At 37.5% G+C, this 24,264-nt stretch overlaps 2 protein-coding genes across 3 annotated transcripts in view; both read right to left on the reverse strand.

Moving 5' to 3' along the window:
• Positions 1–13,686, reverse strand: part of LOC128511493 (transcriptional enhancer factor TEF-3-like) — a 34,407-nt gene extending 20,721 nt beyond the window's left edge. The window contains exons 1-2 of one of the 2 annotated variants that reach the window (XM_053484388.1): positions 13,521–13,686; positions 4,832–5,126 (exon numbers count right to left, since the gene is read on the reverse strand). Coding sequence is in view for 1 of the 2 variants with exons in the window: in XM_053484380.1 (XP_053340355.1) it covers positions 4,827–4,833 (7 nt within the window). In the remaining variant the exon portion in view is untranslated. Of the gene's footprint in view, positions 1–4,826; positions 5,127–13,520 lie in introns of both variants that reach the window. The other variant, XM_053484380.1, reaches the window with a different exon arrangement.
• Positions 13,687–20,456: 6,770 nt separating this feature from the next.
• Positions 20,457–24,264, reverse strand: part of si:dkey-82f1.1 (DENN domain-containing protein 2A) — a 31,988-nt gene continuing 28,180 nt past the window's right edge. The window contains exons 15-20 of the mRNA XM_053480904.1: positions 23,566–23,743; positions 22,494–22,535; positions 22,159–22,264; positions 21,693–21,965; positions 21,520–21,606; positions 20,457–21,421 (exon numbers count right to left, since the gene is read on the reverse strand). Of these exons, the coding sequence (XP_053336879.1) occupies positions 21,390–21,421; positions 21,520–21,606; positions 21,693–21,965; positions 22,159–22,264; positions 22,494–22,535; positions 23,566–23,743 (718 nt within the window). The 3' untranslated portion in view covers positions 20,457–21,389. The remainder of the gene's footprint in view (positions 21,422–21,519; positions 21,607–21,692; positions 21,966–22,158; positions 22,265–22,493; positions 22,536–23,565; positions 23,744–24,264) is intronic.

Here is a 24,264-nt window from a genome sequence, read left to right on the forward strand (position 1 = left end):
TCATTTCACACTTATTTTCTCTTATCTCCCGATGCTGAAAACCTGAAAGAAAAACAACTGCCTTCACAACAATATACACAATCTGAAGTTCTTATAAGAACATAGCAGGATGTTGTTGTCGTAATACAATGTGAAAAAGATGGAGGTCAAAGTGACACAAAAGAAAGGGCTGGCAGTGAAAGAGAGAAAAAAAAAGAAACCAACAACCACCTCCAAATCAGCACACATCAAAGCAAAAGCCATGTATCCAGTCTTATATAGACAGACAGGAAACCAGACAGCAGACAGTGAGGGTGACGACCAGAGAGACAAACAGATAAACAATCCAGCTGCCAGACAGACAGAGTGAGAGACGGGCATCTGAGCCAGGCTTTTCACAGAAAATTCTGTCTTTCCCTGAAGACTCTCTGAAATCACATGTACAATGGAAGGTCAGAAAGAAGGCTAAGGTTAAGTTCAGGGTACTCAAGCCTATAAAGCAGAATGGAGTGCAACAGGAAGTGTGTGTGTGTGTGTGTGTGTGTGTGTGTGTGTGTGTGGGTGTGTGGAGGGGGATAAATGTAAAGAATTATGTTGCATTAAACAAAATTGGTATTAAAAAAAACCTGAAATTATAAATAACAGTCTTAAAATGGAGAGAGGGAAAGAGAGAGAGACACACACACACACAGAAAAGAAAAAATAGAGAGAAAGAGAGAGAGAGAGAGAGAGAGAGAGAGAGAGAGACGCCTAATTAAAACTCATATTTACTCACAAATGAATCTCGCACTTAATTGTTAAAGTTGGAGTCTAGGTGAGGATTAAGAAGCATTTCCCACATCTCCCTCTCTCTTTCTGTATGTCCCCTATTTTTTTTATTAATTGCTGACGATCTTCTCTAAATGTCCATTGCTACGACATTTTTTTTTTTTTTTTAAATAAAAGGCACTTAATCCTGTAAAGTTTTTTTCTTTTTTTTAACTATGTGACAGGTGAAAAGGTGAAGAGATCCATTATTTACTAGCTACTGGATGACTGGGAGCCGTTAAGCCGTGGTAAATGTGTTTCCTCTCAGCAGAGAGGAGAGGAACCGGGTAAAAAGCATTACAGTACGGCAGCAGTGGAAGCCATGTAATGTTTTCTTTGGCAAAGGCTGGCGATTTTAGTCCACGGCATCAAGTCTCGGTGGTGCTGTATGATTTAACAAGATAATGAGTGATGAGAATAAAAGCTAGTGGGCATGCAAAGAATGGTGGGAAAATGAAACAAATGTTTGAGAAAGAGGCCAAGATGGTTATAAAAATCTTTCCCAGCTGATGGACCAGCAGAGGAATGCAGTTGGGTTTACATTCATTTTATAGCTTGTATGCCAGTACTCCATCAGAAAAAAAAAAGTGCACATTGTGGGAAACGTGGCCATACGTTAATGCTGCATTCATCATTCATGATACAGTTAGTCATTTGTGTGACTACCTCTAATTGTTTTAACACAACCAGTTATTGCAATGAATGAAGCTCTGTTTGGATTTAGTATCTGCTAGACAGAAAGCTGGCTAAAGCATGTAGCTCAGCTGTTTTTAACAATATGACTTGCACATGAAATCCAGCAGTCAAGGAAATCACATTTGTAAAAATGTGACTATGCACTGATGGTTATGGTCCCTTAGTCTTGCACTCTCCACTCTCCTGACACGCCCATTCTGCTTTTAGATTTGTTCTTCATATACAAATAATGTTGTCTTACAGGAAGTATAGGAAATAATTAAAAGGAAAATATGCTTTTCCTTTGCATGATTCTGGAAGGCAGCACAGTGGTATAGTTTTTAGCACTGTGGCCTCAAACCCCAGGGTTGAGGGTTCGATTCCTGCCTCGGGTCTATGTGCGTGGAGTTAGCAGTTTCTCCCAGTGCTTGGTGGGTTTCCCCCAGGTATTCCCACAAGCTCCTCACACAGTCCAAAGCCATGGTAAAATGCCAAATTGTCCGTAGTGTGTGTGTGTGTGTGTGTGTGTGCGTGCGTGCGTGCATGTGTTTGTGTATGCATGTGTGTGTGTGTGTGTGTGTGCCCTAAGATGAATTGGCACCCTGTCCAGGATAAGCGGTATAGAAGATGAATAAATGATCCTGTGGGCAAAACAGTCAATCATTTTGAGCTGACTCATGACAGCCCTGATTTATCTTGAAATTTAGCTGTTTATATTTATAAATAGATACCTGAATTTAGGATTAGGATTATTTATATTATTTACATTTGTTTTGTAAACCAATTTAAAGGAAAAAACCCTAAATGGCATTGATCCATATCCCAGGACTGAAATTGTGAAAAATCGTTTCTGGGAGCATGAGGAATCATTTTCACATGGCCACAACATGCTATATACACATATAATGCAAATAATAGAGTTATCATTCTTATTTTTATTATGTGCCATTACAGCAGGTTTTAAACTTTCCACACAGAGAACCCGAAGCAGGGAAAAACTCATATGAAAAGCAATTCTGCAAAGTGAGAATGCTTTCACTAACAACAAATAATTGTTTTTACAACATTAGGTTCGACCACTGTGCTTTTAAAATGGCACCAATTCCCTTAGGTACACTTACAGTACATACTCATAGCCCCACTAAAAGCTAGCCACAATCCTGCTGTAGATATTGACTTCATTTTGATCTATTACTTAATATCATACACATTCTGTAAAATATTAAATAACTATACCACTAAATACCTACACTTCACCACTGTAATATCATTATAGTACATACATCAGTATATACATCATATTGACACATCTGTGTTCTGAGGGTCTGTGGAGCCTATTTTGAGAAACATCTGGAGACGATGTGTTAACACGGTACATATGGTGATTTATGTTGTTGTTTTTTTGTATGTGGTAAGACATAAGTCACAAGGGTAAGAGGGCAACAGTGTGATCATTTTCACTCTGATCTCACTGCTAACAGGAGAGGGGGAGATGTGAAGTTTGTCTGTCTCTCTTCTCATATAATAAATATGGTCATGTTTCAGGATTGAGGGGTAGTAGGAGGGGGAGCAGTTCTAGGTGACCTGAAAGTCACACACACACACACACACACACACACACACACACAAACATACTAGCTGTCTAATAGACAGACAGATCAGGGTTGTGTGTTATAGACTACGGGAAGGAGGGAGGGGTATACAGACATAGGGCACGGGACAGGTGCAGAGCCCAAGACTGGCTCCCGTCCCTCAATGTTTATCTGTCCCTCTCTCCCTCCTCTCCATCATCACACACACTCAAAGGGTAAACGTCTATTCTGGTCTCCTGTTACAGCCACGCTGCCTTGAACCCCCGATCACATGCCATTCCAGACACTCCATGACACTCCCTACCCGTTGCACACATGCCCCTCGCCTCCCCTGCAGGGAAGAACAGGGGCAACAGAACCACAATCTGCCCCTGTGCCATGCCTCATTATTTAGCACCTGCCCTCACTCCTCCAGCACCACCGCTCCAGGCTTTGTTTAACAGCAGCTGGAGGGAGGCTGTGAATATCGGAACAGAGTACGATGACACATGATGTTTGGCGATCCTGCACATGGCCCTACTCATTCTCCTTCTCTTCAATCCTCTGCTTCAGCCATCTGTGTATCCACACTAATCAAGCCACCATCACTAATCAACCACCACCACTCATCAGCAACATATCTGTTATCAGTTAACAGTTCACTCTCTCTCTCTCTCTCTCCGACACGCACAAAGAGATATTAATAGAAAATGATGTCTCTGCAAGCAATTGCTGCTATCTGAGAATTATAATAATAAATTCTCCTATTTGCTATGGATATTAAGCAGTTTGGCAAACCAATATAATAACTATAATGTAAAAATTTTACATATACCATGGAATTTAAAAACAACTTAGAAAGATAAAATATCTTGAATATAATGTAATGTAATCTAGTGCTTCCTTTTATAGAAATGCAGAACCTATTTTTAGACACATTTTACACATTACAATAACACATTTTTGTGGCCCTTTTATGTTGTAAAAATGTGTTTTATACAAACTGTAGTCAGCTCAATTTAATTTTTTTTTGTAGAATTTTTTACATTCTAACATTTAGATCAGCAGAGCAGCTGCTTTATAGGAATTCGGGTATAACTTTAGATCTCTAATGAGCATGCCAGAGGTGACATTGGCAAAGTAAAACTCCACGAAAAGACATATCCCTAAAAAGAGCCTTGAGTTTTCACTACAGTGCCACTAGTGGCGAACGGTTACACAGAAGTCAAAATTACAGATTTACAGAAGTCTAAATTCTTTGGATATGCAGTCGGAAAAGCAGAGCTTAGCTGAGCTTGAAAATATAAGGGGAAAAAAATCATGGGCACATACAGTACTACACAGATACTGATTAAATATACCGTGTGCAAAAGTCCTGAGCCACCCCTTATTGCTTCAGATTGAATTATGTATGTTAAAATTAAAAAATGTGAACAAATGTTTTACTGTGGCAGGGCGCAAAAGTGCCTGAAGATTTCAAAAGAAAATTAAAAAATTTATTTTTTATGTAACAATCTCAACACCAAACCTCGTTTCCCCTCTCGTCTATTCCAACCACATGGCATTCAGCATCACCAATATACTAAGCACCGGCCTGATCCTCTGTCATCATCTGCACCTGTTTCTAACTGGTCTGTTAGTTTAGGTCTGGCTCTTTGGGAGCAATACTCCCAAAGAGCCAAAAATATGAAGAAATTAGGGGTATCTCAAGACTTTTGCACAGTACTGAGTAGTTTTTCATATCAACCAGACTCATAAGGATAAAAAGGTAAAGGCTGAGCAGGAGGGGCGTACCGTACATCTTGCCCTCGTCAGAGAGGATGATTTTGCGTCGACCACAGGGAGGGTAGATGGCCAGTGCCTCCTGGAAGCTCTGCTCGATATCTGGGCTCCACACACCCTCTGCATCGTTCTCCAAGGGCTTGTCCAATGTTTCACTCAGCTCCTCGCTGGCGCCCCCTGGAGAGGACGCCGATACCCACTCCGCAGACAGGGTGGTGGTGGGGGGTTTACAGGAGAGACCTCTGATGGAGGGGCAGCCCACAAAGTGGGGACAGAGGACTCCACCTGATCAGAGGAGATAGCTGTCCAATCCTAAGAAAACACAACAATTGATATTTGATAGTCAAGTCAAGCGGAGTTGTATTGCCGTTTCTTTATGAACAGTATGTATACACTAGAATGTAATAACATTTTTCCAGGATCATGATGTAACACATAATAATATGTAAGACAAAACGATGTGGAAACACAAAATATTTGGTAGTAAGGCATCAGTAGATATATGTGTAGCAGCGTGAAACGTCTGATGCAGCTTTAGAAAGTGTGGTATATATATATATACCAAACTATATATATGTGGTATATATATGTGGTATATATATATATACACACCACATACATATTAAATATTAAGCAATAGAGTTCTGATTTCATTTAATCCGAATGCAACTCTGATACTGTATATCAAAGGCCAGGGACTTCTCCAGGGATTATCACAGGCATGTGTGTTGTGAATATCACTAGATTAAGTCAGCTGCAAGATGACTGCCTATATCCCATGAAGTGTTAATCCTACTTGGAAAAGCACCTCAGACTAAGATATATATATTAGGAAGAGAATAAAAAATGGGAGCGTGAAGTATCACCTCACATGTATCCATGTAAGCAAAACGAGAATCACTTAGCAGCCAGACAGTCATCTGGCTTGTCTTCTGAACTGGCTGCCTCAGATCTGATCAAATCTAAAGTGCTTTAGATCTGGCTGATGGTGCAAATCAGAGTGGCTGCAATTAAGCAAGTCAGATTGTGGTGGTGGAAATAATCTTATTACTAGCTTCTTCTGCCCCTCAGACACACATTCCACTTGTTGGCTCAATAAGGACGGAAGGAAAAAATAGCTTGCAACTCACGATCTCGATCTTAAGCTAGAAAAAAAGTAAAGACTGTCTCAGCTTGTTTGGGAACATGACAAGTGGCTAGCATATAAACATGGCTGCTCATAGCATCAACAGTACACAAAGTAACACTAATTCGCTTTGAAATAAGTTACATTGTGTACACCAGTATATGGTTTAGAACAATGAATGCCAAAGCCATGCCATTAACATAGCTTTCAATGCTAACAAAAATTGCCAGTGGAAATATTCATGCAATATTCATTCTGCAACTATAGTCAAAAAAGATGTAATTCTGGCATCCTACTTCTTTGGCGGTATTAGTTATAGGTAAAATAAAATCTATCTTAATCTTTGCTTTAGCTGAAACAACTGAGATGCTTCTGTCTGCTAGCATTTTAGCTTGTTAATTACCACAATGTAAACTAAAGACTAAAGAAATGACACACACACACAATGACGGGGTTACTTAAAGAGCTGAAGGTATTGATGTGTGTCTAAGAGTTCTGGACTTGGCTCTGCAGTGAAACAAGGCTTTGACAAAACCCTTGTAAAAATGATTGTGTGTGTGTGTATGTGTGCACTTGCTTACAGGAAAAGGAGGGTTATAAAGGTACACCACGTCATGTACAGTACGTGTGATTCAGTTGCCTGCTGACAGCAAACAAGCTTCCTGACAAGCCTAATTAGGAAATAATGCATCTGCGAAGGTCAATACCAATACTAGTACATATTAATACACGGAATTCAGTAAAATGTTTTTGGTGCGGCTGGATGGTCTTACAAGATCAGCCTACATAAGAAAAATGAAATCTCAAAGAATCCTGACAAGCACATTCGTTACTCGGGTTACATATGCTTACATGTGGATTCTATACACAGAGACACAGAAACAGGAAGCATTCACACAGACACACACTCACACAGATACACAGACACACAAACACATACAAATAATTAAAATAAAAAGTTACAATTTCTGTATTCCCTAGCAGATATAACATATAACATATATCTGTTGTACATACAACAGAAATAAATGAGTGTTTTATCAAATATTGTGTGTAAATGTAGTGCATATAACATAAGCAGTAAATGGGGTTATGTATGCTTGTATTCACTGTATAGAATTCCTGTGTACACTTTTCATAAATTCATTCTATTTAACTTTCTAGCACATCAAAGCTTTCTATATTAGAATTGACTTACTTATCAGACGGTTTGAGCAAAATTGAATTGTCATATAGCATGATACTATGAAGCATGTTCAGTCTAAACAACATACATAGTGTATCTGACATAGATACATAGAATATCTGACTAGTTATTAATCATTGTTGGCTTACTATGAAGTCAAACCAGGATTTCTTGTGAATGAAGACAAATAAAAAATTATTGACCTTTGCAGAAGACTTCATGCACGGTCCAGTGATGAGATTCAGTGAAACATCTGAGTGGTACATGCGTTTCAAAGAAGGCTGTATGTCTGTAAATGACAATGCCAGCAGATGTGGCTCAGAGCCCACTGCAGTCGACTGATCCTTGAAAATCTACGGATAACTTCTTGTCAATTTTCGGAATAGATGCATCTATCTGTGGGAACTGTACACACAATCATTCACCAGCACCACTTACACATTACAGGAACTTGACTGGGAGAAGTTTACATCCCCTGTACTGTCCTGCTCCAAGCAATTTGCATATGTTTGGAGCATTAAAGAAGTTCCTGGGATCATAGCTCCTAGGTCCTACAGTACCTTGATTGTATACAAGCACTAGTGAACCACTGGGATTAGTGCATCACTGTAGCGGGTGAATATATAGAGAAATAAAAGAGGTTTTTTTAACTCTTATAACTGTGTTCTCTTTTTTTCTGTGATCTACCACTCAAAAGAGTTATATTACTGAATGTAGACATGCTATGGTATGTAAGGGATTAAACACTTTGGGGCGTGCTGTTACAGGAAAATAGTTAGTAACTGTTTAACAGCAGAGCCCTCTGAACTGTTTAATTCCTCTTACTGTATGTGACAGCTGTTTGCCAAGAATGACATCCATCCATGCATTGTCTATACAACTTATCCAGTGAAGGGGTCATGGGGGGCATGAAGCTTTTTCAGGGACCTCATGGCACAAGGTACTGTAGGGCACACCCTGGACGGGGTGCTGACCCATTACAGGACACAAGCAACCACACAAACACACACAAACATACACACGCAGCTTACTTTGCATGTCTTCGGGAGGAAACCAGGAAACCCACAAAGCAAAGGGAGAACATGCAAACTCCACACACACGCACACACACCGAAGGGTCAGATTTGAAATCTTTCGAATAACCAAATAAATTAATTAATTAATATTTTTTATTTACATTTATATACTTGCATTTAATGTTGTGGAACATCTGTTAACCAGAATATATATTATAACATAACATTGAACAGATCGATCCATATAATAAAATTGAAAAGTTGGCCTGTCTGGACATAATTTTTGCGAAAAAATAATTTGGGGGGCATTGTTTTTTGGAATTTTTGTCTGGCTGTTAGTCTGTTACAAATTTTAATGGTGTTTTCACAGGTGTATTTGGTCGAGCTTGAGGTAACATATAGGCTTTGTTTCATTGCAATCGGCCTTCGGGAAGAGAAGATAAGCTACTTTTATATTCAAATGGAAAACGGCCTTATATCATTAAAAAATCTACCTTAAAAGAATCATTAGATCATCTCAAAATTCAACAAATGGTGCTGTACATGTTTTTATACGCGCTTATGAGTGTGCAATTGAAATCTACTTAATAAACGTGATCTCACACCTTTATTCTGCACACTTTGCCTGTAAAAATTTTAGTTCATTTAAAAATTCTACTTTTTGAATTGCGTTTTCCATTTTTTAAAATGCACTCATGAGTGTGCAATTAAATTCCACACGAACGAGGTCTCGGGCACATCTACTGTAGTATAAGAATAAATACTGTGGGAATTGTCTTTCGGACATGCTTATTTTCTTTGTCCTTGTCAATAAATTTATACAGTTTAAACTTAAATAACTTTATTAGAAACTGCTGGCATTGGAGACTCCATACAGTATAAACAATAAAAACATCTCCTTTTAGAAACCTTTACCTTCTGTGATACACATTAAATCTGTTTATGTGGTCCACAATGCGAGCATTGTCACGATATGCTCGATACCATAAACAAGCACAGGAACATAAACTTCGTGGCTTGGTTTGTGGTTCGGGATGTAAATACTACCCTCTGATCCATGCTCTTACAGAAACCTAATCAACACCTTCTAATGATTTGGAATTTGACAGCACGGTGTGGTATTGCTTAAGTGTTAGGAAGCAGAATAAATTATAAATCCATGCACATATGTATGCATGTCTTGTTGTTAATCCTGTCTCTAATTATCCCCTGATTTTCTGCACAACTGTTTGTTCATGTGAACCAAAATACACACATCAAGTACATGCATGTTGTGAAAGAAAACTTAGCTTGATGCAATTCCTTTTAAAAGTGCAGAAAGTAAGCATGAAGCTATAATCAAGGTTGAAAAGTGTATACACGCACAAACACGCACGCACACAGAGAGCACTTGTTGAATGTCTTGAGGTCTTAGCTTTTTGTTATTGTTCTTTAGAAAGTATGTTATTCAGTAACCGCAGTTAAATTAACAGGAAACATATTGTTTTGTACGTAGTTACAAGTGTGAGCAGTGTACTGGAAAACACGCAGTTAAATCCTAACTTCCTACAGCGATCAACTCAGCGTAACGCAACAGTGGGTGTTAAGGTAACTTTGTCGATTTCATTCAGGGCTGCTAATCTTAGCGTGCACCACAAAAGCTGAGCACTGTTGACAGCCAGACTTTCCCATGACCCGTGTCACTAATGACAGCCATGCGTGCAGTGATTATGAGGGGACTTTGAAAATCGCTGCCGCAGAGCTGCTGTCGCTGCATCACTATTGTCAGTCATATTATAGTCGTATTATTCAACACTGAGTATCTCAAATATTATCATTATGTCATATTACACCATAGTGAACCCTGATTGATTGGTGTCAGTTAATTTTGCGATAACAGGGACTTTATCTTGATTAACACTTTTTAAATCATGATGTAAATTTAAAAATGTTAAATGGTCTAAGAGTGAAGTTTTGCAGAAAGCAAAAACCGCTTTCATTTTCCCCAAATACGCATATTTTGTGAGAGTAACACTTATCTTTCTTTTACGGGTATACAGCCACCTACTGAAGTGGACTGTGGAGGAGAAGACTGGCAGGAGAGACCCTCACTTTGCATGGGATAAGTTACATAGCATTTCAGTGTTTGTTATAAAACAGTTAGTTTTGACTGAGCAATCTGATTGGACGAGTCATTCCACAAACAGTGATAACAGGTGGTAACACCAATGGGACATTTAACTACAAGTATCACTCCACATCAGAGAGAATTCTAACAGTCGTTAAATGCACCAACTGTTGGTTTGCTAACATGGGTAAAAGTAGTGCGGTCCGCAGTACTGAGACGAGAGCAGCTTTCTGCCAGAAGCACTTTTAACAAGAAAACACATGAAAACGTTAAGTCATCTTAAACAACACTTTTGTTTAACTCGTAAACTTAATTGTTAGTAAGTCATTCCGAATCTGAATCATTCCAAGTCTGAAAGCTAACTACCTTCTACCACAAGGTTGAATCCCAAATCCCTCTCTAATCTCTGAACAAGGGCCCTACTTTTTGGGTGGCACAATTAATTGTGCTTCATTGGGCACTAGCTTTCTATTTAACGCTACTTTGGCTCCAACCCCAGAACCTACAGTAGAAGTCAGCTGATATTTTAAAGTGTAAAATATAAAGTAAATCGAGTACGTTTCTCAGGACTGTCCACCACCTCCATGGTTTATTCTTCTCACCTTTTGGCTACATACTACCGGTAAGAATTTAAAACTACTTTCACCCGTTAAATACACTACCTGTCAGTTGCTAACTGTTGGTCGCTAGCTCTGCCAGTCACGGTTAGTCAGTTCCCCCAGTTGCAAAAGGATATGTGATGGTGGAGCAACATAACTGGTAAATGCTATTTATGGAACTCTTAAATAAAAGTAATATTACACTTAAAGTTATGCTGTTGTACTTGAATATTAGCTAATCACATGAGAGGAAGTGCTGTTATACTGAATGTCAGCACTGCTGCAAAAAAGCTGTGGGCATCACAGCAGTGCTAACATTCAGTACAACAGCACTCCTTCTCATGTGATTTGCTTAATTAATTACCTTTAGTAATTTTCAATCCTGTAAGCAAGATAGCTGCTTAAAAATCAGAAAGCAAACATTATTACTATCACATTGAGACAAATTGACAAATTGCAATGCAAATTTAATTGAATCAAATCAACAGCCTACCTTTGATTCACAGCTCCAGGGAGAAAGTCCCTTACACTACGATGACACTAATAATATTACTTAAAAATCTCAACATGACATATTTTATTCCATTCTTAATAGGGACGTTTCATTTGAATTTCTCATTTCTGTTCTTTTCACATTGTGTCTACATTCCAGTCACCGCTGAAGTGTCAATGCATAGCAAGTCAGAAATGCAAACACACACACACACACACACACTGCTGACAGCCTGGATCGTTGGTTCTGCCAAAACTATCATAAACATGCACGTTGTTACATTTTGATGAAGTTTGACACAAAGTGATGCAACCAACCCACTCTATACAAACTCCAGAGTGTAATGATGGAGCTCTGTACAACGGTCACTCTTGTGTTACTTGTATTTTTTTCTTTCCTCCAACATGTCACCTTACATAGCCTTCCAAGACAGATAATTAGCAACTTGATTTTTTGTATTTACGTGCATCACACCTTTCCCACATTGTAATTTGGTTTGTATAATTTAGTACAACAAGATGTCAGCACATCCCCAAGATTATAATGAAATGACATGGAGCACAGCATGGTGTAGTTTGTCCAAAGTTGAAAAAAACTTTAAACTGATCTTTAAAGTAAGTGTGCCGAAAAACTGCACTACAAGGCATTTGTTTCAGTGCTGAACACTGAATTGCATCAGTGCAGTTTCTTTACTGCCATTAATATGCAGGGAATTTGATACAAATAAAAGATAAAAGAAAAATAAATATACTACAAATAAAAATGCCAATAGCCAAGTTTGTTAACAGTGTACTTGGCAAGAGTGTTGTCCGCATATTACTCTGCTGCTCATGATGAAGTGTAACTCAAGCTCTTAGCCGCTCAGGGTCTTACCAAACGCTCCGTTAACAGAGTGAGCTGCTTTATGGTGAGCTTTCTCTAAACACACCACCCCAGATCCATTTAAACAAAATCCACACATACACTCCTCAAACACTTTACACGATTCAAGCTAAACTATTCATACAGACTATATCACCTTATTACTTAATGTATACAGTAAGGCAAAAAATAACCTTGAAACATATTCTACATTCAATACTGCATAACCTTTTCAGGCTTATTATATAGTATATGCTGTCCCAAAACTCTCCATACACAGGAAAAAACTTTTTTACCAAAATGTAAATGTAATTGATTACAGTAATTACAAAATATCATCTACACAATTGTCGTTCCTTTGTACACTTCCAGTCTTTTTTTTTTTTTTTACTTGTTAATAAGTTTGGCAGCAGTGTTGCATGTGAGGTGCTTTCCATGTTTCCTGTTAAAGCCCAGTGTAGCCTTGTGACAGCTTCTCAATCCTGCCATCAGAGCGATTTCAATACGTTCTTTTCGTTGTCAAAAGCATTCTTACAGGCTATATAAAAAAGCTGAATATTAAATATAAAGTTTATAAAACAATTTTAAAGACATTTTGCCATTATTTTCTGTACATTGGGGAAGTATAAATTTCCCCAATGTACAGACTTTTGGGACATGTGTGTATGTTTGTGTATTCGTAAGCGTGCTGTTCTGATTCAGCAGCTGGAAATTCTTAAAATGTCAACATTCTAACATTTGATGATGATGATGACGATGATGATGATTGGTAGCAGTATTAGTAGTAGTAGTATTAATTATGGACATAATTTTATAATGACACATTTACAGCCTTTGACAGGCCTGTTTCACTGTAATTGTGTACGACCACACACACATACACACACACCTTTTATTCTTTTGATTACACAGCCTATTGCAGATTTAATAATGCAGGCAGAACTGAATCATGGTCTAGGGCTTTGCTGGTGTGTTTAGTTTTTTGTTAAAGTTCTGGACAGGAAGAAGTACATGTTTAACAGAAAATAGGGGAAGGAAAGGTGAAATACAATATAGAAGAAAAACTATTTCGTAAAATGTTTAAAAATGTGTCTCTAACTGCGAAGACTCCTGCGTGCTGCGCTGTCAGTGCTGTTCTGCTGGGAACTTGTTTGGAAACAAGTCGTGCCCGAGTTTGGCTTTAGATAACAGAACTTCAGGAGGGGAAAAACAACAACAACAACGTGCTTTCCAAAATATCGCCGGAATGAAGTAAGATTTATATATATTTCAAAAGAAAATTATAATAAATAAAAAAGAGAGTCAATAACATGCTTACCTCTTACAAGAGAATAGCTGGTCAGTCAGGCAGTCGCGGGTCTGATTTAAGGGCAGAATGTAGAGCGGATTAGCGCAGTATTTCTCCCGCTCTGACCGCGCAGCCTGGAGCGCGAGGAGGCAGGAATGTGAGGAATGGGCTCAGGGAATGAGAGAGAGAGAGAGAAAGAGAGAGAGAGAGAGAAGAAAAGAGGAGGAGGGGGTGCGTAATGAGGGGAGGGTCCGACTCTGAAAAGGAAAAGGAACAGTCCTGCTGTCGACTCGAGTACAATCAGAGTCACAGCTCCTCTCAGGATATGGGACCATGTGACCTGCTGAATGTACACGCTCATAACTTGAGTTATACTCTGTGTGTGTGTGTGTGTGTGTGTGTGAGTCTGTTTCTTAACAATTCCCACTCAGATACAGTGCAAAAGTCTTGTGCGCTTTAAAGACTTCAAAATATGCATTTTATTTGTACAGCCCATTTAGACCAACAGCAGGTGGCACAAAGTGCTTTCCAGAACTATAAACACATATACAGTACACTTACAGTACACACATACTTGGATGTATACACTCTGGGCAAAAGTATTTGGCCAATCCTGTTAATTAATGAATTCAGGTGTCACTCTATCCCCTTATCCCCAGTGAAGGGCAGTCGTAATGCTTCCAACTTTGCATCAACAGGTTGAGGAAGGCTCTTTTCTATACAGATGTGCTGTGCCCAAGTGCACAAAGGACTACAAAGACGTTTTGATGAGTTCTGTGTGGAAGAACTTGACTGGCCCGCACAGAGCCCTGACCTCAACCCCATCGAGCACTTTCGAGATGAACTGGAACGAAGATTGTAAGTCAGGCCTTCTTGTACAACATCAGTGCTTGACCTCATAAATGCACTACAGAATGAATGGGAACAAATTCCCACAGAAACACTCCAAAACCTTGTGCACAGCCTTCCAGGAAGAGTGGAAGCTAAGCTAAGTTATAACTGCAAAGGGGAGACCAACTCCATATTGAAGTAGATGTATTTGGATACAGTGTCGTTACAGGTTTGACCAAATTAACACTTTCGTCCATATAGTGTATATCTGTACATAGTCTAAGTACATCAAAATGCATAGGATAAAACAAAATAAATAAATTAAATAAATAATAAATAAAAACAAAAACGTAAAAATTATAAAAGTTGATAGGCAGGACGTCAAAAATATAATAAAACTAAAAAATTAGATAAATAGATAAACATAAAAATGGACAATGAAACTAAAATGAAATATAACTAATTCTAAATTTAAAATGCATTTAAGATATAATTTTAAAAAGTGGGCTTGACAGAAAACCTTCAGCTAAAAACTAAAATCAATCTGAAAAATGCCTTTAGCTGTGATTTAGATTTATCTTTAGTAGAAGCAAAGTTAATGTGCTCTTTAACACATTCTAAAACATCCTGCTGCTTGTTTTTAAACAACAAAACTGATCTATTACATAATTTGTTACTTTTAACAAATTATGGCTGCAAATCTGAAATACTTTTAATGACCTGGCAAGGCATACCTAAGGGGGAAAATGTATCCCAATAATATAGGGTGTCTAGGAAGAGCAAATATTACAGTTTAAACATTGAGCTAAATCTGCAGAAACCTGGTATAGTGACTTATCAAATGTGGATTAACATGTAGAGATATTGTGTAAATAAATACCTAATTAAGTACAGTGCATCTAAAAAAATTGAATATTGTGAAAGGGACATTCAGTTCAATTCAGGATCACAAGAGGTCTGGAGCCTATACCAGGAGACTATGGGCATGAGGCAGAGTATACCCTGGACAGGCTGCCAAGCTATCGCAAGGAATAGGTGTCAGAGGTAGCTCAGTGGTTAAGGTGTTGGACTAGGAATTGGAACGTCCCATTTTCAAACCCCAGCACCACCAAGTTGCCCCTGTTTTGCCCTAAAGCAAAGGCCCTAACCTTCAACAGCTTAGATGTATATTGAGATAAAATGTAAGTTGCTCTGGTTTAGGGTATCTGCAAAATGCCATAAGTCTCATGTAATTAGCACAATTGCATGCACACACATTTATCCACACAATATGGCCAATTTGGAAAAACCAATTAGCACACAGACCCAAAATCAAATCAAATCAATTTTTTGACCCTGGAAGTGTGTGGCCATGGGGCCACTTTACCACCTGGAAAAGGTTTTATTTTTTCATAATTTATGTCAAAAACAGAAACTTTCATATATTCTCTGTTGCTTACACATTAAGAAAAATATTTTAATATTTTTACAGTTTTTTTTACATTTAAATAATAACGGCTTATAGCTAATGATCAAAAAATCTGTTTCTTAAAATTAGATTATTTAATTTAGAATTTGAGTAAATTACTATTTATTTAGTATAGATACCATTCATCGGTTAGTCTAGTTTAATACACACAACCACAATCATGGGGAAGACAGTTGTCCATCCTTGTGGAGGGTAAGCTACAGAAGGTCATAGGGGATGGCTGTTTGCAGTGCTGTATCAAGGCATACCCATAGAAAGTTGACTGGTGGTGTAGTAGAAAAAAAGATGCTCAGACAACAAGAATGACCAAAGCCTTAAAAAGATTGTTAAGCAAATCTGCTTTAAGAAGTTGGAAGAGTTTCACTTGGAAGGAATGAGGACATTTGTCAGGAAACTAAAACTTTTAAATTGTTGTGATGCAACAGGACAATGATCCGAAACACCAGTAAGCCTACATCAGAATGGCTGAAAAATAAAAGAATCAAGGTTTTGGAATAGCCGAGTCAAAGTCCAGACCTCAACCCAATTGTAATGTTGTGGTGGGACCTTAACAGACTGTGCATAAGTGAATGCCCAAAAATCTCAATTAACTGAAGCAATGTTGTAAAGAAGAATAGGCCAAAAATGATGTGAGAATGATGTAAGATTACTTCAAGCTACTGTATGGCTGCTAATGGTGGATCTACAAACTATTGAACTACTTAGTATTGCCAGCATGTTTTTTCTCCTTTTCGGCTTAATTTCTATTTAATGAATAATGGCACAATAAAAAAAAGTTATACATTATTAGTGGTTATCCCTTGGACAGTAAAAAGCTTTCCACTTTACTTCTGGAACTGGGCAGTCTCTTTTAGACACATGTGATCATTCTTATCCACTGCAAATATATTAATATTACTAGGTTGATTTGATTTTACAGGAAACACAATAAACAACTGTAAAATTTTCTGTAGTCAGTAAGAAGAGAACTTAGTAATAATAATAATGATAATAATAATAATAATTTAATCATTTAAATAAATACAATTAACTATTAGCTGTAATTTAACTTGCTGCCTAGCCAATTATGTTAGAAAGTGAATTCAGCGTTAGTTTAATCTGGTGTTAGCCTAAAAAAAAAGAAGGCCAAATTAGCTCAATATAGTCAGCAGATTAGCCAGCCAGCAGATTTGTCAGTAAATATAGCCAGAGATTTTGACGAAGTTTATTCTTTCTAACTATGCATTGTTTTATACAAATCTTTTCATGATACATTTATATTAGCTTGCTCTAGCACATTGAAATATTTTACTACTATATCACATGCATCTAACTGTAGTCTTAGGGATCACCATTTTTTATTCTCTTTAAAATGAAAACATATCATTGAAAATATATAATCTTATAAACATATCATCTTTTGATGTTTACAAAGCTGATTACAAAACAAAGGGAAAACTCTTAAACAAACTTTAGGATTTTGACAACTGCTGTTCCCGCAGCAACCAGAAAATAACTGTATTTTCCCCTTCTCAGATCATTACAATGGTCACTACAATATCACATTTGTTGCAGTACTTGGGGTTCTGTAATTGTTCTAATGCTGAGAAAACTAGTGGGAGAGGATGTTTTCTAATATCTTTCATGTTTATGGTATGATAGTCAATACCATGCAACAAACATATATCTTTTTTTTTTTAAGAAGAAGAAGCTGCATGAAGCAGAGGACATGTTTGGCTATACATATCCTTGTATAGAATGTCAAGGGCTTTGTATATTGTATGACATCTTTTATAACTTAGGTCTTTGTGAGTGATAAACATCAATCTCAGACTCTCGGAGGGCCAGATGTCTATATGTAGCACAACATTTACTGGATGTATTACAGTCATAGTATTAATGAAGGAATAACTAAATGACTATATTTTTGCAAAATACTTAATAAAACTGACTTTTGTTGGTTATATTGAGGCCCTCAATAGAAACAAATGCAAGTATTTATTTTTTTCTTTGCTCTGGGCATTAAGTGTCCAAGAATTATGGCTTGTGTCGGGTCCATGAGAGGAAGTTGGAAGGAGTTGAACTCAAATCATAGTTCTTGACTTATGAAAGTGGGTGGATGATTTTCCATGTGTGCAACAGATGATTATTAAAATACTAAAATGTGCATCTCTGGGACACTGGCAATCACCCATGACAAAAGTAGGTGTTGTAAGAACAAGTCCAGCTGCTGCATCAAGGAGTGTCTTACATGGAAGAAAAGATGCCTGGATCTTTTCCCTGAGGTCCATCTAAACGCTGGTGATTAAAACAGCTGCCTTCTTACCACTCTACGCTGTGATAGCATGAATACAAAGGACTTACTTGACCTACAGTAGGTGGATCATCAAAGACAAGTTTGAACATTTCTGTGTGAAGTACCTTAAAAGCATGCATGTTTATTACCTTGGCAGAGTGAATGTGGCATTATAGGAAGAAAAAAAAACCTTGCACTTACACTCTTAATAATATGAAACATCTTAACTCTGACCTTAACCTTGAATGTTGATAAATGCAGGTTGAATTATACCCTTGACTGGAATGTTGATGAAATGGACTGTGGTTGTGAGACCTTCTCAGAGCTCTGTACTTCACTTCTACAGTGCTTCCACATCACTGACAAGATTATTTTGAACACAAGGTTATGCTGGATGTAACTGAATAGAATTTTTCTTACAAAGTTAATAGTTGTAAAAACAGGCAGAGGTAAAAACAAACTAAATAAAGCTAAATCCAAAAGGAAGAGTCGGAGCTAGTGTGTAAGTCTTACAGAGGAAAAGATGTCTCCTTGTTGCACATCAGCTTCCCAGTTTTGTTCTTTTAGCACCCCTGCATTGATAACACATAAATTGTAGGTGACCTCCAGGAGACTGTTGGGAACCTTTGGTCTGCTGCTCAAATTTAGTCGCACAAAACATGATCAAAACTTATTACAATATAAGAGCAAGTTAGGCATTTTTTTGTGCTACATACCTATTTAGGATATTTGTCTCGTTTTTATTTTTTGAGTACTTATACTCTACACTACAGATAAAAAAGTAAGTACATAATAACAGGTATGTTTTTCTTACTTTTTTTCCCAAATTGTTCCAAACCCATATTACAATGTTTACTTTTTCCTTATGATTTCAGTGCATAAAAGTGTAATAAAAACAAGATGCTTTGAATTTGATAAATTAAATAAATCAAAAATTTCCTAACTTTCATAAACCTTTAATTCAAGCAAATTTATATAAATAAATTTAAAATTTAATTTTTAATTATTGTTAAAAGTCTTTTAAAGCTGGTAAAATATTTTTACACCTGAATACTTAACAAAAATGTTTTACCTATTGTAAAGTATATTTACACACAAAGGTTTTGTCTTTCTTTACCATTCAAGGACGATGTTGGATCAATGATAAGTTTTTGTTGACACTTTAATAATTCATGCTAAATGCCTTAAATCAGACCCATATGTGCATTTTAACATCTTTAAGCAAACCCTTATCAAGTAAGTAATGGTCAGGTGTCCACCTTGAAAAGTTTGTCTATATAGATCAGACTGTATAATATTAAGAACCAAAGATGTAGCTAATTGGAATAAAAAGAGAATAAATAAATAATGAATTTCCGGTGCTTAATTAGTTTCATTGAAGAGTAGGAAGTTATGCCCCAGGAAACATGAATAAAAATGAAACATGAAAGCTGAATGAAAACACTCACATCACAACCTACTGTAGTTTAGGAGAATCCTGTAATTACAGGGTTAAAATCTAGCCCTCTTTTCTAACTTCAGATTTTTCTAAGACATGCCAATGTGAAAAGTTTAAATAAATAAAAAACTGTAAAACTTTCAAATTCAAAAACAATTCCCATATATTTACAATATATAAGTATAACTTGAGCTATTAACCGAAATACTGTGTATTATGCAAATTTTACATACAGTATGAATGATTCTAATAGGTTTTTCCAGACACAGGTAATGTTGCTATAGTATGCCCAAAGTCTCCTGGCCCTCCACCTCCCTGTACATAGGATAAAGCGGTATAGACGAGTTTTAAAGAATTGCTTTAAACAATCTTTTTATGGTGAAATATGTATTGTCTTTGAAACTGACTCTTCCAACTATAAACTGCAAAAGACAAAGTGCTTATTTTATGAACTGACACCTTGCTTTTATGGATTTGTGCCATGGGTATCTGTTTTGTTTTCTTCTGGAGGTCATTTTCAATAAGAATTCAGGATGTATTTTTAGAGTAGCAGTGTGGGATACGGGTTAGGGGCAAAGAAACCGAGGGGACGTGCAGCTCTGCATTTGCTTCATTGTAATTGCTGCTCATAACCGCACTACTGGGATCCCACATGATTGTGACCACCTGATTACTAAAATCTATCAAACAATCATTGACACTCAATAAAAGAGCAGTCAGTCGTGTTTTCTTTTTTACTTTGTAATAAAAGTTTGCATGTTTTAATTGAAACATGCTAATTAGCAGGTTCAGTGATTTTTGGTATAAACAAAACGGGGAAAAATTCTATTAGAATAAAAAAAATATAAAAATAAATAATAATACACAGAAGGAAAAGAAAAAATCCTCTCTGTAGTGACCCCCAGTGGAGAAGACAGAAGGCCAGACCATTATCACTGGTGTACGAAAAGCGAATCTAACTCAGATATACTTTAATACAAGTCAAATCACAGCTATGAGATATTTCAAAACGGAGTCCAGCAGCTCTTTTGTTAATCACGTTTCAGAGACAATTAGTGGTGTTTTATGAACAGCAAAAGACAAAAACAAACATCAAAGCAAAGTCCATTCTTCAATCACAGTCCAAGATATTTATGCAGAGTTATATCCCAGGACACGATAATTACATCCATCCATCTGTCACCTTCCAAATGTCCTTCTTTTTTGGATTCCCAACATACAGTAAATGAGCAGTCCCAGTGGTCAGAAATACAAAGATTGGAACGTACTGCGATAAATACTCTATAACAAACTAGCGACTTTTCTGTTTATTCTTGTATTTAAAAGGTGGCAAATGGTTTATGTGAGAAATTATAGATGTCTTATTTCTAAAGATAATATAAATTAAATTATTGCCCCCTGTTACAGAAGTTGTACTTTATTTCTTAGAAAAAAAAAAGCTGTGATAAAAAAAAATAGACAAAAAACACATAAGAGAAAAAAAAACATGACTGTACAGGAAATTAAACTTTGGTCCACGCCTTCTTTTCCTCTAACCTTGTAGCATATTTTACAACATGTGAACAGTAATTCGAACACAAACACACCCACCCATACATACACAAACACACACACACACACAAACACACAAGCTTAAAAACATACCAGTCTATGGTGATGCATGACCTCTGTACCGGTATGAATAACATAAAAATGTGGGAAAAGCATTTAACAAAGCATTTTCAGCCAAGAATTCAGGTCTGGGTTTATTTGCTGAGGTCACGGCGTTCCCCTTTTCTCCCCTCCTCACCCCAGTCTCAGTGCTGTCATGAAGTCTTAGGTTCATGTCTTTGCAGAACAGCACCTCAATTGGTGCTTAAAACTGTCCACCAAACACGAAGACTCTCTTTACTTTTTGGAAAGAAATTTCATTTTGTTTCCTGCAAAAACAGAGCTTTCATTCAGTAAGAGGTTTCTAATTATACAGTCAAAAAAAATCTTTTTTATTTTTTTATTTGGAAAGTAGAAGAAAGCTTACCTAGACCTTTGAGGAACTTGTTGACCCCTCGATGTTCAGCTCCAGGCAGTGAGTCCAGGTAATCCTGAGCCCTTACCTCAAACAAGCCTGTACAATGAGAAGGTATCCATAATATTATGTACACTTTTAACATTAAGCAAGGCTGTAAAGAGCTTAGTGAGCACCTAAAATACCTCTCAGTCCCTGCCTGCGAATCTCTCGTTCCTGGATAAAGGCTGCGAACATCTGCGTCTCCATGAAGACCTCCAGGAAGCGGCGTAGACTCTTCGAGGACACGGCCTTGCGGAAAGCCTCGCGTTGGAAGGACAAGGGAGTGGGTGAGGAGGAAGAGGCTGATGACTCTTCGTCACGTTCGCTGCCCCCCATGAAGAGTGAGTAGTGCCCGACTATCTCCACAAAGAAGCGGACAAAAGCCTCGGACACCACGGCACTCAGAGAGCAGTGCTCTGAAAAATAAATACAAATAAGAAGAATACATGAGACTGTTTCATGAACATGGGACTTGTGAAGCTGAACACCCCAAAGCTTTAGTCTATTATTCATCCTGTTAATACTATGGATTATAAATCAGTATTAAAAAGACTAGAAGTTAGTGTGCCATGACATCCTTGTGAGAGCTTTCTGAAACAGATAATGTACCAGTGGGCAGGTCTGCTCTGTCAGAGGCTAACTCTTTCCTCTTCTCCAGAACATACTCAAGAGCAGTCTGCAGTTTGTGAGGCAGAATGGAGTCTTCATCATCCATCTGAAGAAAAAAAAACAAACATAAAACTGGTAAGTAATATTTTGAAAAGAGCCATGAATATTTTTTTTTTTTACTCTGAATTCATGTAAAATGTGAGACTTCTTAAACATTATTAAACATTTAGAGTGTTGAACAATGGTAGTTCATTTCATCTACAGCTTGTTACCGCTTCACGTGTTTTAGTGAGTCACTGAAACAGGCTTTTCACAGGAAGGTGAAAAACTCGTACCTGTCGTAGGAAACGGCTATTGCCAAGGTCCACCACCAGAACCTGTGGGAGAACAGAGGAGAGAATAATGTCACTTCCTGCGGGTGTACCAGCATCAGTTTTATCTCCATACTCCTATTGTTTAACTGAGGAACAAGGTCAGAGTTCAGGGCCAGCAGATACAGGCCACCTGAACAGGAAGTGCTCATGGAAAATCTTAGAAAAGAACTGGCTTTTTTACCTTCTGCACAGTGCTGTATTTCTCTCTCCACACACACACACACACACACACACACACACTATAATTAGAGGGATTCATTCCTTTTTTTGGCTTTTATTTCCTTCCTAACGTGATATAAAAGCATCACAACTCTCTGCTGGTGATTATTTCCCTATAATAGTATGCTTCCTCCTACACCTACACTATACATCCATGAGATGAGTTAGTTCATGTTATATGTTTCTTTAAAATGTCTATAACCAGTCTTAACATCACCAGACTTCATTTTTTGTGCAGTTTTTTTTTCTCAGCTTGTCATGTTATACAGAAAACGGGAAGCACTAACACCTCTGTCCTGAAGATGTTTCTGTAACTGTTGCAAATCACCAACACCTGAGACATTCATTCACCCACTTACTCATCATCTATACAGATTTACCCTGTATACCCTGGGTCACGAGGGGCCTGAAGTCTATTCCAGGAGACTTGGGTCAAAAGGTGGGGTACACCCTGGACAGGGAGCTGATTCATCAGAGAGCACACAAATGTATATACAGGAAATCCATCAAGCATGTGGAGAACATGCAAACTCTATGCACACAAATCACACCAATCAAACCCGGACCCTGGAGGTGCAAGGCAACAGTGCTAACCACTACGCTAACCGTGCCCGCTACCTAATACACTGTTTATAAATATTAAATAAACATTTCATTACAAAAAAATGTATCATTGCAACATATCATTTCTTAATTAAATAACCTGTTTATTATGAACCTTGGATCATGTGGAACATAGACCTCGGAAGTTACTCTCTTACATAATAATGATATTCCCCAATTCAATCCCTCATGGGTGGAGACGGGGTCTTACCTCCTCCAGGGGGAGCTCTTTGAGTCGAGGCAGAGAGCTGGACAGCAGGCCCACAATGAAAGGAGTAGGAGTGCAAACTATGTCCATCATAGCAGGTGGCAACACAGGGATGTATGTGTGCTGCCATGTGAAAGGGTAGAGCAGAGCCACCACTGCATGACAACACTGAGACAGTGTGCTAATGAGAAACCAAGAGAGAGATTCAATATTACTGTAACTGCACAGGGTACAACAAAATGGGGATGGAACCAGAAAGTGCAATGAAGTGCAGAGTAAGCAAATACAATATGGAGAAAAAAAGGTTAGTGGGCAACTGTCCATCACACTCATTCAGTATGAGCCCCTTTATAAACTGTGGTACACAAATGTATAGATTACATGCAAATACTATGTATTCCTTATACTACACACTATTAATACATAGTGTTCATTTGCACAGAATAATTAGGGAAATACAGGACGAAAAAAGGTTCCAGTATAGAAATACTGCTCTTTTTTTAAAACATCTGTTAATATGTCCAGAACTGTTTTGCTGTCTTCTTGCTCAACACATGCTTGAAAAAAGAGGCTTTGTTTTTAGCCTGGTTAAATAACAGTAATTTATGAAGCAGTACATAAATGTAATGGAATGATTAAGTGAATGTTATGGAATAATTAAGTAATTACTATAAAGAATAAACATATATTCATTCAGATATT

This window comes from Clarias gariepinus, chromosome 2, assembly GCF_024256425.1.
Source record: "Clarias gariepinus isolate MV-2021 ecotype Netherlands chromosome 2, CGAR_prim_01v2, whole genome shotgun sequence".
Classification (NCBI taxonomy): Eukaryota; Metazoa; Chordata; class Actinopteri; order Siluriformes; family Clariidae; genus Clarias; species Clarias gariepinus.